The 13,242-nt window shown below is 45.2% G+C and overlaps 3 protein-coding genes across 5 annotated transcripts in view; 2 read left to right on the top strand and 1 right to left on the bottom strand.

Annotated features, from left to right (window-relative positions):
• LOC137438536 (unconventional myosin-XVI) overlaps positions 1–11,614 on the top strand; it is a 367,125-nt gene extending 355,511 nt beyond the window's left edge. For all 3 annotated transcript variants that reach the window (XM_068133664.2, XM_068133663.2, XM_068133662.2), the window contains exons 32-34: positions 6,229–7,158; positions 7,273–7,379; positions 11,324–11,614. In XM_068133664.2, the coding sequence (XP_067989765.2) occupies positions 6,229–7,158; positions 7,273–7,379; positions 11,324–11,473 (1,187 nt within the window). In that variant the 3' untranslated portion in view covers positions 11,474–11,614. The remainder of the gene's footprint in view (positions 1–6,228; positions 7,159–7,272; positions 7,380–11,323) is intronic.
• The window catches only part of LOC137438541 (E3 ubiquitin-protein ligase RNF13), a 238,389-nt gene that overhangs the window by 109,008 nt on the left and 116,139 nt on the right, over positions 1–13,242 (top strand). The window lies entirely within an intron of this gene.
• LOC137438537 (insulin receptor substrate 1) overlaps positions 1,412–13,242 on the bottom strand; it is a 28,087-nt gene continuing 16,256 nt past the window's right edge. Inside the window, exon 3 of the transcript XR_010986738.2 lies at positions 1,412–1,905. The gene's annotated coding sequence lies outside the window, so the exon portion shown is untranslated. The remainder of the gene's footprint in view (positions 1,906–13,242) is intronic.

Genomic DNA, 13,242 nt, shown 5'->3' with positions numbered 1-13,242 from the left:
TTAAGTTTTTTTAAGTAAAATGAAGGGCTGCAACGAGGTCACTTTGAAACCAAAGGACTAACTGCATTGAAAATACATTTACGTATTAATGTAACTGTATGAATCAAATTGGCGTCCCTTTTATATGAACTTTTCTGGAGCATTACTTGGTTCCTCATGAGAACACAAGGGTAGTCCAGCATGCACACGAGATTTATTTTTCATGTTCCTTCCTTATATAGTTTGCCACATGGCACATGCCGTATATAAAGGGGCCTTTTCTATGCCCTGGCATTTTCCCTAATAATATATACAGTAAGAAAACCCTCCCTTGAATCGTTGCTTGATGATGCTTTTTTGTTCTGATGAGGGGCTAAAGCCCGAAACTTCAGCTTCCTTATTCCCATGGCGGTTAGCTTACCTTGATCACCATTCTGTTGATATAATGACTATTTGTAGTCAGGTTGGGAATGAAACCACACCCAGGGGGCGGATCCAGGAATTTCAAGACGGGGGGGGGGGTGCATGAAACTATAGCGCTGGGGGTGAGGGATAACGGTGGGGTCTGGGGGTCCTCCCCCAGGAAATTTAAAAAAATTGATCGTCCGAAACGGCATTTCGTGCGTTCTTGGAAGTTTCTGCACTTCCTTGTGTTCTTCCCTGGTCCAACAGTTCAGCAGATTCGCACCACCTGCACCCTCATCCTGGATCGAAGGGGGGGTGCGCACCCCCTGCAACCCCCCCCCCCCCCCCTCCTGGATCCGCCCCTGACACCTCCGCACCTTTTTCACGAGGAATCACATTTTACTTGATGAAAATGTGAGCTTGGCCCTAAATATGTAAATGCATTAAAATAACACACAGTCCGCAGGATACCATAACCAAAGCGAATGGTAAAATATGAGCCGCAAATAAAAACAATCGTGTTAATAAGTAAAAGTGACAGCATAACCATTTTGAAACATTCTGTATTGATTGATTTAACATTTTTTTAATGTGACTAAATACATCACTGGAGGAAAAGTGTGTGTCACATGTAATGTGTGACCGTTTTAAAATGTACAGCAAATGCTGCATTTGTAACTCATTTTATTGGCTTGTGTATTCCTGTGTGTTTGCCATTCCTCTGATGTATGGAGTACAGGACGTTCCGCAATGTTCCATCGGTTTTGGCTTTCAATCAGATAACTCTTTTGGCTTTTTCTTTTTTTCTTTTTCCTTTGTCTATTGTCAAAAGTGAATTGCTGTGCTTGAATTTGTCTGAAATGTCTGCCTTCGCTTTTCCATCTGGAAATATTATTTAGTAATTAATCTGTTCGAGCAGTATTAGTAAACTTTGGCCTGATAATAATTCAAGCGTGAATTAAGACTCTACTGTTGCTGCTGCTACTACTGGCCCCAATTATTCCCACTTTTTGTGGGTTCTGCTGCACAATACTCTTGATCCAAGTGTTTCGTAAACCTGCTGGCCAGGCCTGAGGCTCCTTTGAGGTGGCAGGAATTTTTATTTTGTTCAGTTTGCTGATGCCAACTTGCCTAACCTTGGCAAAAGATGCAGTGGAGTCTTCAATGTCCACCAATGACCATGGCCGGCAGACTTGTCCACCGGATTAACGTCTGTCCGACGGACGGCACGCACATTGATGGATTGCCCTGCCTGTGGAACACCCTCCCTCAAGCTCATGTTATATATCGTGTATTTGTCTGTATGTCAATGTGTGGGAGATGTATGTGTGGCAGATCCACAATGAGTCTTAAATTCTGTAAAAAAACAAACACAGCATTTGTAAACATCTTGGATGAAAAGGTGAACCAGAAGGTAAAACATCTGTTGAAAAGCCATCTCCTTGCTTCAGTGTGTTTAGGATCCATGGTCTCACCCATCTTCCTTCTTCTCCTCAAACTCAACAAAAAATGGATTGAAATCTAAAAGTAAAACCCAAAAACACATATTACTGACCACGTAATGTCACTGAAAACTTGGAATAATAAATGAAAAACAACATTCCACACTTCAGGTTTCGGTATAAACCATAATTTGATGTACACTTTTATGATAACCTCCTCCATTTTGTACACCGCTCCTTTCCTGTGCCATCTCTAGGCCCTGAATGACGTCATTGCCGGACACTGAAGGGGGCTCGGCAATGACGCACGCTGAAAGGGAGTACTCAGTTTTCACTCTGGTTTCTTGTTACTTTCCGGCAAGTATGTTGGTTGGTTGGTTTGTCTGTCTGTCTGTCTGTTTGTGTGCAGTACTACGTCTACATCGTTGCACATGGCATCGCCATACTTTACACACATATTTACCGTGCCCTGGAATAGACTGTGCCCAATTTTTAACTCTCTAGGCCCAAGGGCAAGCTCAAGAAAATGTGAAATCAGGGGGGTCGAGTTTTCATTTAAAATATATTTCAAACCACTATAACTCTAAAAGTACAAGAGATATGCATACACTTACTGTTACTGACATATAGGAAGTCACTTATGACATTTCATTTGCCACCATGACCTTTGACCTTGAGTGACCTTGAAAGGTCAAACTCAAGGTCAAAAATTGTTTTTTTTACTAATAACTGTCAAACATCATCCGATTCCCTTCTAACCAACACCAAAATGTTCATTATTCAATTCCAGAAAAATAACATGTGGCATAAAATGGTCAAAAATGCTTAGTTTTAATTATTTTTGGGGTCAAAGGTCAGGTGGCCAAGTTTTCATTGAAAATACACTAGCAACGGTACCTGCCCTACGGGCGGGGCTTCAATTGGGAAGCCCAAATGAAAAGGCAAAATATCAGAAATTGAAGGCTTTTTAAATTTTAAACGATTCATATAAACATCCGTTAAATCATATCACACGCAATTCATCAAAATCTAAACAGTACATGGCGCCCATTTTGAAAAAAGATTGAATTCTGCAAAACGGAAGCGGCCGCTGCACGTCTTTCTCAGTCGCACGTTTATGTGTGAAGAGTGCGCGCCGAATCTGTAACATGGAAGCGGCCGCTACACCTGTTTCTCAGTCGCTTTGCACATGCTGCCATGTTACTTCGGAGCCGCACGTTTATATAGGAAGGGTTCGTCAGGAGTCGATCTACTCTCTCCTGGTACGTAGAATAAACAGTATTTGTAGAATTTCAACAAAAGCCACATCACTGTTCATATCGGTAAATATTATTCCATCGTGTTTGGAAAAACTGGAAAATTGGAAAACTTGGAAAAATTGGAACAACAATATAGCCTATTTTACTCCCAAGGGAGCCTATATAGCCTATTTTACTCCCAAGGGAATGCGGCGCGCATTCAGTGTCCATGGTACACTGAATCTTGTGGTGAGGCAGTTGCCCTGAAACAACTTGCCTTTGCCTCTTGGAAGGCAAATCCAACTGAAGGAAATCTCAGTTCCTTCCACCAAGCTCGGAACAAGTGTGTGTCTACCCTCAGGAGTGCCAGGAAGCACTATCTCTCCTCACTCAAGAATGAACTCTCAAACCTGTCTCCTTCCTCCAAATCCTGGTGGCGTCTGGTCAAATCCGTTTCTGGTGTTTGTTCCCCCTCCATCCCCTCCCTTACCTCAAATGGCCACACAGTTGACATCGCACGTGACAAAGCCGAATGCCTCAACTCTGTGTTTGCCTCAAAATCCTTAGTCCCAAACCCATCTCTCTCTGTTCCCACCTTTCCCAGTCGAACCAAACTGCTCCTGGACTCTGTGACGTTCTCTCCTGACAAGGTGGAGGAGTTTTTGTCAAACCTCAACTCTGATTCTGCAACTGGACCAGATGGCATCAGCCCACGGGTCCTAAAATCCTGCTCTGCCGCTCTATCTCACCCTCTCTCTGTTCTTTTCACCCTATCCTTTGCTCAAGGTCATCTGCCAGCATCCTGGAAATCAGCAAACATTACCGCTTTACACAAAAAAGGTGCAAAAACAGATCCTTGCAACTACAGACCAATCAGCCTGCTCCCAATTATCAGCAAAGTCATGGAATCCATCATTGCTTCGGATATGAAATCTTTCCTCTTCTCCAATGGCTTGATCTCTGATCATCAATTTGGTTTCAGACCAGGTCACTCTACTCTGGACATGCTGCTTCTGCTGTCTCAACAATGGATGGAGGTCCTCAATGCCAAACAGGAAATCAGAGCTGTCTCCCTTGACATATCACGTGCCTTCGATACGGTCTGGCACCCAGCTCTGCTCACCAAACTCTCCTCCTATGGTATCCATGGAAATCTCCATGCATGGCTTGCGGACTTCCTCTGTGGTCGTAGTCAACGTGTGGCCCTGAATGGATTTCTCTCATCTCCCCTTCCCGTTTAGGCTGGAGTTCCCCAAGGCAGTGTGCTGGGCCCTGTGCTTTTTCTGGTCTTTATCAATGATCTCTCCGACTCTCTGGAAAATCCTCTGTATCTCTTTGCTGATGACTCCACTCTCTGCCGCTCCATTCCTCTTCCCTCAGATCGGCAGTCTGCAGCCTCCTCACTCTCTGAAGACCTGGACAAAATCACAGACTGGTCAAACATGTGGAACATGTCTTTCAATCCTGACAAATCACACTCTTACTATGTCTCTCCGAAAAGATCGACTGGACAACCCTCCCATCTACTTTCTCAACAATCCTCTCCAAGAAGTTCTGTCGCTCAAGCTTTTGGGTCTCACCATCTGCCATGATCTTTCTTGGGAAAACCACATTTCCAAGCTGGCCTCCAAAGCCAGTCGCCGACTGGGCATCCTCCGTCGTGCGAAGTCCTTCCTAGGCACACCTGAGCTCCTCACCACATACAAGGCTTTCATCCGCAGCTCAATGGATACTGTTCTCCCCTATGGGCTGGTGCTCCTGCCTCACACCTGGCTCGGCTTCACGCTGTTGAATCAAAAGCTTTCAGAATCATTGGAATCTCCCGTGATGAAGCTATCTCTGAGGGCCTTTCACTCACTCACCGCAGGCAGGTAGGTGGTCTTTCTGTCTTCTACCGACTCCTCTCCGGCCTTGCTCCCCCAGCTCTCTCTGTGCTCTGTCCCCCAAATATTCCTACAGGTCGCACAAGATCTGCCAGCCACCCTCTGATGGTTAAACTGCCGAAATCTCGGCTCTCTGCTCACCTTCACTCTTTCGTCCTCTTTTCTCCCGCCTCTGGAACAAACTCCCACACTCACTTCAATCACACTCCTCCCTCCAGGTCTTCAAAACAGCTGTTCACCACCATCTCTTATCTTCCCCCATCCAAAACCTTGATCTTTTCTACCCCCACTAATTCACCCCAGATCCACCTTGTTTGAAATTCCAACTTCTTTCCTGGAAGTCTTGGCAGTGTCCATATGTTTTATACCTCTCCCACCCCCCCCCCCTTCCCATGCCTCCGCCCCTTCCCATGCCTCCCACAGTTCTCTCGATGTCTCCATGTCTCTCGGTCCCTGCTCTCAAATGTTGTGTTTGTGTCCTTCCCCCTCTCTCCCCATCTTGTCTACCGCTCCCGATGTTATTTGTTTTGTGTGTCTGTTTGTCTTTCTGTGTGATTAATGTTCGCTCTTTCACGAGCCTCGATCTTGTATACAAAAAAAAAAAAAAAAAAAAAAAAAAAAAAAAAAAGGGTCCCAGGAATACCCACCCAAATATCGTTGCGATCGGTTGAGCCGTTTTTGCGGTACCTTCGAACGGACGGACGGACATTTGGTGAATTATAGTAAGATATTTCAAACCACTATAACTCTGAAAGGACAAGAGATATGCATACAGTTACCTTCCATTGCTTAGCGTATGTACATGTATAGATTTCCCGCCATTTTGATCCAAAATGGCCGATAAAAAAGTACATTCCGGCAAGTCCTCGGTCTCTGACCGATTTTTCATTTGTTTGTTTGTTTGTTTGTTTGTTTGTCCGGGCGATATCTCAGCCATCCTTTAAGCTAGGAAGCTGAGACTTGGGCACAATGGTGAGCAAGTACTTTGGCAAAAACTGTATTTTTTGTTTATTGATTAATCAATCAATTATTGTGCATCTTTCCCTCCCAATGCAGTCTCTATGAGCTGCACTACGGTATGGCCGGGCGCCTCAGGCGCCCCGGCAATGCCGCGCTGTAGGATATTTAATTATTTGGCATGGGGGTGGTGTACTTTGAATGTATCTGTACTTGTTTCCTTTTTTTTCTATCACTCTCCACTTATCATTTACTTCTTCATCCTCTCACACGTCACACTATTTCTCATATATTCCCTTTTTTTTCTTTCCTACTCCCATCCAGGTTCTCCCACGGCTCTGGGTCGGCCTCGTCCACATAGCGACGAGTTTGTGGCCGGTGTTCCAAAGCGCCCACCACCACCCAAGCCGAAGAGGCATCCCCACACACGACTCAGCAATTCTGACGACGATGCAATTCTGACGATGTGCGTCAGATGCGATAGGGTCGGCCGAGGAAGAGATGAAGAAAGGACTCCTCCGGCATCACCTTCTGAGGAAGAGCCTGTGTACACAGAGATGCTCTCGGTCTTGGCAGCGGTGTCGCAACCAACCTCAGAGGTTGGTGACGGTGTATACGAGGAGATGCGCTTCTCCACGACGGACGTTGTTGCTCGTGGAAATTATTATACAGATTCGGAATCTGGATTAGGAGATCAGAATGGTATTCCAGCTCCTTTTCCGGACCTACCTACCTACCGGCCACCGCTTCTGGTATTGCCCTCGGCGGCAGCGCCGTCATCTCCAAATTCTGATGAGTCTCCACTTACACCCATTGATCTTGCTACCCTGCCTTCAATCGAAACTGGACCCCGGTCGACTACACTGCCGGACTCGAGCAGTCCTCCTGGGGGATTGGTCGAAGGTAGGCCTGAGCCAGCAGGGGCAGCGGCTCCACTTACCTCCTCCGTTCCACCTACCAGTCGGCACCACGGACCTTGGGCCACAATCGCGACGTCGCATCTTTATCGTACGCAGTCAGCACACAGCAGGATCGGTGCTGAAGGAGGGAAAAAACCCCCATTGCCTATCTCGGGGCTTTCCCACACCCTCGGCGGTCAGGGTTTCCCCACTATGCCTCGCTTACGTTCTTTAGATGCTGCACCGGGCAAAGTGGGAGTTTCGCTTGGAAATGTCTCTGAGAAACCCGCGTTAGCTCCAGGTTTTACTGGTCGAAGAGTTTGTGTCGGGCGAGTTGCAGCAATGGAAGAGACGGGTGAGCCCACGGGGACCTTTCAGTAAATGTTATGACAGCAGATACTGTGGGCATTGGAACTATTGGTGGGAGTGACATTTTGTTTTTTTCTGTATATTTATTTCCCCATCATAGAAAGGAAGATGGGAAAGATGGAAAAATCTTCATCTCTTCCTGCAATGGACCCCCCAACCCGCCCCCCACCTTTTCTCCGCACCTTACCTGGCCGTGCCCGTGCTCAGGTGAGACATTGCATAACGAATGCCCTTGATGTAGCTCTGTTAAGCAAAGCATAGGCCCTTGTCCTCATTGCTCACATATGCTTTTATGGCTCTCTATTGTCTGAATAAGAGCTGTCAGATAAGTTCCTCTCCAGGTAGAGTTCACAAATTATGCTCAGAGAACAATTTGTTTTTGGTTTGTTACTTGCCGGAATCTATGTTGGTTGGCTGGTTTTTCCGGCAAGTATGTTGATCGGATGGTTTGTCTGTCTGTCTGTCTGTCTGTCTGTCTGTCTGCTTGTTCGCAGTACTACGTCTACACCGTTGCACGTACAATCGCCAAACTTTACACACATATTTGACTCGCCCTGGAATAGACTGTGCCCAATTGATGCACGTTATCGGTCACGTGGTTCGGCCGCCATCTTGGAAAAACCGAAAAACTTAGCACCTCTATATCTCCGAAAGTACTGAATAGAAAAAATTGAGACATGGCTCATTGTAAAGAACTCTCCATGGGGAATAAAATATGTTAATGATGACGTCATTGGTCACATGGTTCGGCCGCCATATTTGTCCTAAATGGCTGATAAAAAACTACATTCCGGCAAGTCCTTGGTCTCTGACTGATTTTTCGTCTGTTTGTCTGTCTGTCTGTCTGCTTGTTTGTGCGCAGCACTACGTCTACATCATTGCACAAAGCATCGCCAACCTTTACACACATATTTGTCTTGCCCTGGAATAGACTGTGCCCAATTTTTAACTCTCTCGGCCCAAGGCCTCCATTATGACGTCATAATTTGACAACTACAAAACTTCATCCAATCAAGATGCAATTTCTTGAGCGCTATGTCGGCATAAACTGGTGGAGAAAAAAAAAATGATGACGTCATCAGCCACGTGGTTCGGCCGCCATATTGGAAAAACGGAAAAATTTTGCACCTCTATATCTCCGAAAGTGCTGAATAGAAAAAATTGAGACATGGCTCATTGTAAAGAACTCTCCATGGGGAATAAAATGTTAATGATGATGTCATAGGTGCCTCCATTTTGACGTCATAATTCGACAAGTACAAAACTTCATCCGATCAAGATGAAATTTCTTGAGCATCATCAAGGAATAAATGAGCTTAGAAAACAAATAATGATGACATCATCGATCACGTGGTTCGGCCGCCATATTTGTCCAAAATGGCCGATAAAAAAATACATTCCGGCAAGTCCTCGGTCTCTGACCGATTTTTCATCTGTTTGTCTGTCTGTCTGTGTTTGCAGGACAACGTCTACACCGTTGCACGTAGAATCGCCAAAATAAAAATCCTGAAAAATTGATTTATCAAATGAGCGAAAGTCTGTTGATTGTTGATTTCCTCCTGACGTCTGCGTTGCCTAAACCACTGATATCAACAAACTTGTTTTTTTAACTGCAGATCGAACAGGGGAAACTTTTGATATTACCTTTATTTCTGAAGCAACACGTATTTACATGTATGAAGATGGAAATTCTTCAATGGATGATGAAGATTCATGAATGAAGAATGAATGATTCATGAAGACGGAAGATGGATACGTATGAAGAATTCAAGAAAGGCCTTTATTTGCGGTGAATAAAGGAAGAAGCAAAACCAGGACAAAGCAAGGAGCAAAGAAATTGACAAAGACAAAAACAACAGACAATTCCAAATCGGGTTGTCTGTGTCCACTGTGCAGTTGTCATTCTCTACATCCTTCATTAATTACTTCATGGTTAACTCGCATCCAATAATTGGGTTTTGATGAATTTGGGAAATCTGCTCGATTGGGAAATAATTTATGGCTGGAAGCCAAAACAATTCGTTTAAAAAAATACTTATATCAATTTCCCTTTAACGCAAATATATTCTGGTGTCTCAAATTTTGATATCAATTTATCACTCTCGGTAAAATGTCCATTGGCAATGGCATCTTCTTTCGCCCTATTTTTTTTATAGTTTTGATAAATTAAGAGGATTTTTCTATGTTTTGTTTTTTGCACGGATTGGAATTTTATCAATTATTGCAGAATGTCAATGCTTGTAATACTTTTGATAACTGAGTTTGTCGAGTTTCAAACTTGAGAGTTTGTTATGATACATATGATTGACTTTTTTTCAGTAGAGGATGTTGCAGATGAAACGCCATCATGTTACAGGATTATCATCAACTACAAGCAGGGGACCGTAGAAAATCGGCGTAACGTAAAATGTTACTTCAAGTCCTCAAACCCTGTCCCCCCCCCCCCCCCAATCCCCTTCCAGTCCCAAGTCCTCAACCCCCCCCCCCTCCCCATCTCCTCCCAACCCCAAGTCCTCAACCCTCTCCCTCCTCTCCTCCCAAACTCAAGTCCTCAACCCCCCCCCCCTTTCTACCCAACCCCAAGTCCTCAACCCCCCCCCCCCCTCCCCCCTCTCCTCAAAACCCCCAAGTCCTCAACACTCAACAACACCCCATCTCCTCTCAATCCCAAGTCCTCAACACCCCCTCTCCTCCAAAACCCGAGTCATCAACCACCCCCCCCCCCCCCGCCACCTCTCTTCCAATGCCAAGTCATCAACCCCCCCCCCCCTCTCCTCCCAACCCCAAGTCCTCAATACCACCCCCCTCTGCTCCCAACCCCAAGTCTTAACCCCCCCCCCTCTCTTCCCAACCCCAAGTCCTCAACCCCCCCCCCCCTCTCCTCCCAACCCCTAACCCTAATTCCTCAATCTTCCCTCCCAATGCTTCAATCTCTATCTCCAAACTCTATGCCCCCACCCAAACTCTCTGTCCTCCCATCCCCATTCCTTTCCGTTCTTAACAAAGTTCCCATTCGTTAAAAACAATCTTAAAAGTAAATCAAATAAAAAACATTAAATTTACAATTTCACAAGATTCCATCATCTCATGATTATTCAGTAAAAATAGTGGATAGGTATAGATAGGGTCCACTACAATGTCGCCGGCCATTGGCTCCGTGAAGCTCTTCCGCACACGTGACACGATTGGTGGGCTGACCGCGCCAGTATTCAGGCTCCAATTGGCCTTGCAAACACTTGCACAATGGCCACCCCCGGGAGACATTCCTAAGGTAGATGGCATTGGCTGCCATCATTGATGTGTAGCGGTGTGGTTGGACACCACGCTGAAGTGGGCTGGCCCAGCCATGAGGGGAGGAGACGTGCCGAGGAGGGAATAAAAGTAGCTCTCTCTCTCTCTCTCTCTCTCTCTCTCTCTCTCTCTCTCCCTCTCCCTCTCCCCTTCTCCCCCTCTCCCTCTCTCCCTCTCTCTCCCTCTCTCTCCCTCTCTCTCCCTCTCTCTTCCTCTCTTCCTCTCTTTCTCTCTTTCTCTCTTTCTCTCCCTCTCTGTTCCGCTGACCACCAAGAGGTAGACCTCGAGCTGCTTATCTGTGTGTGTCCTTGGCATCTCTCATTCTAGATTGTCCACTGTCTTTTTAAGTGTTATTTATTGAACATTGTGTCTTTCTTTTGCTCGAGATTCTTAGTTATTGTTGTCCTTTGGCTTATTAAGATCCCGTGCCCGCCATGTTTTGCATCGTGCCACCTTGGTGAAACCTTTTCAGTCCAATGGACTTTTCCTTTGGAGTCAAGTTACGTTCATTGTAATTCTGATAACTAGCATGTTTAGGCACACTCGTTGAAATGTGGAGCATCCATTACCTCTTGGGGTGCCCCGTATTAAATTCGGCCTTCAGCCTCCATTCGCGAAGTGACTGCTTCAGCATTTGGGGCTTCGCACCTGACTGTTTCATGATCGTGGCATGGAGCCGAAAGGCCACAATGTGGTGGAAGAAGTCCATGAAGGTTGAAAATGTAAAAAAAAAAGTTGAAATGCATTAAAATCAATTGTAATCAGTTGGTAAGGATTATGAGTCATCAATAAATTGATTTTTAAAGTCCATTCCAAATCCCCTTCCTGACACCAAATGATTTCTGTTTCCGATGCCACAGACCGATGTGTCTCCAGCGTCACGTCCCTCGGTGCAACGACCGGGTCCTATCGGCCGAGACAGCAGTCACGAAGGCCGTACCGTGGACCCGTGGAAGGATCGCTCGGCCGATTCCAGGGGTTGTGCCGACACCACGAGGAGAGGCCTGTGACGTAAAGGGACAAATGGTGGTGGATGAAAAAGCGCGGGCGTTTGAAATGGCCGCGCAAGGAGCAATCCGGGATCTCGTGACACCCGGCTGGTTCTGCGATGTGCGGGACGTTTTTTAAATAATAAATCGAAATGGACTCTGCTTTTTCCACCGCCTCTGTGCCTTACCTGCTGGGTCCACTCGGTCTTTTTACACGAAGTCGACAATGGCAAATTGGTGTTGGCGATCAGCCATTGTAGTTGTCCCGAAAATATAAATTGTGGGATTTAACTGACGCTCCGATGTCGGTGATAGAAGTTTGACTACTTCCCTACATGAACTTAGCAGACGACACTGTATTCGCACAACTCGCACACAAACCTGTAAATAGAAGATTGACGGGATTCCTATTTTGGGGGGCTTATTAGTTACTCGTAAAAATCCCGTCAAAAATAAGCGTGCCATAGTCTGAAGCCTGGGCCCAGTGTCAGGCGTGCTTATATCTTCTTTATTTATTAGACATCCTACAAATGTAAATTAATACTTGTTTTATTCTGTGAGCGTTGCACATCACCTGCAGCAAATTTCACCTCCCTGCACCTTGTATTTATTGTGATTTAAAAAAAAAAAAGTTTCTGTACACTGCCCGTGAGGCTCGGTTTGCAAGCCACTGTCTACATTTCCAATAGAAGAGACATCATTAGTCTTTTATGGAAAATGTTTTTCAAGTTTGTTTTATCCTCAAAAGTAGACCACAATGAACACAGATTCATGTTAAAAGATTGGCCTGTAAAACTTACCCTTATGAAGGGGGACAGACACCTGTACAAACTGACATTGTGATTTATGTAGTAGAATGCGGACGCATTGTTTAACCTCCGAATTATATTCTTTGACTTCCATTTTAACTACGCAATGTGGTTTAATGATCTCACCACTTATCATATTTAAAATATGTATGTAAATAATAAAAGGGTGGGTCAACAAAGACCTGGGACAAGTAGGACAATAGTTAACGACCTGCCAGGTGCCATATATTTATTATGCATGCCAATGTAGTGCTGTTAATAATCTTCACCCCCTCCCCGTCCCCCATTTTGTTTTGAGAGTGGCTCGATGGTGAACTGACTACAGATTGTTGCATTGCTCTAACTGGTGAGTTCCACTCCCACAGCTGCTCTACAGGCACCGCCTTCTTCATGGTCTCGTACCCTCTGCCCCTACTCATCTTGGAGCTCAATTAGCCCTTAACCAAGTTAATATAACCGATATATATATATATATACCAGCAAAAGTACACGGTGTTGCCGGGTAACAATGAATCGCTTCGTGACGGGAATATGATGTACGCAATCTGGGTCCATCATCTGGAGGGAATTTAAAAAATAGATCGCAGGTACAGTGGGCTCTAATGCAGTGGTGTGACACCTTATCCCATGGAAGTTACACTCACAAACTGCTGACGAAGTACCAGGCGATGCTTCTACAATTTAATATACCATTCGTGTAAGACAATGACATTCTTTTGCTCCTTCAGCTGACAGTTGCATTCAGTTTCAGTAACACACACACACACAGTAACACACACACACATGCACACATAGTAACACACACACACACACAGTAACACACGCACACACATAGTAAAACACACACACACACACACACACATAGTAACATACACAGCAACACACATAGTAACACACACACATAGTAACACACACACACACACACAAACACACATAGTAACACACACACACATAGTACCATACACAGCAACACACACATAG

Source organism: Myxine glutinosa, chromosome 13 (genome assembly GCF_964187855.1).
Source record: "Myxine glutinosa chromosome 13, kmMyxGlut1.1, whole genome shotgun sequence".
In the NCBI taxonomy this organism is placed as follows: domain Eukaryota; kingdom Metazoa; phylum Chordata; class Myxini; order Myxiniformes; family Myxinidae; genus Myxine; species Myxine glutinosa.
This window is presented reverse-complemented; position numbering and strand designations above follow the sequence as displayed.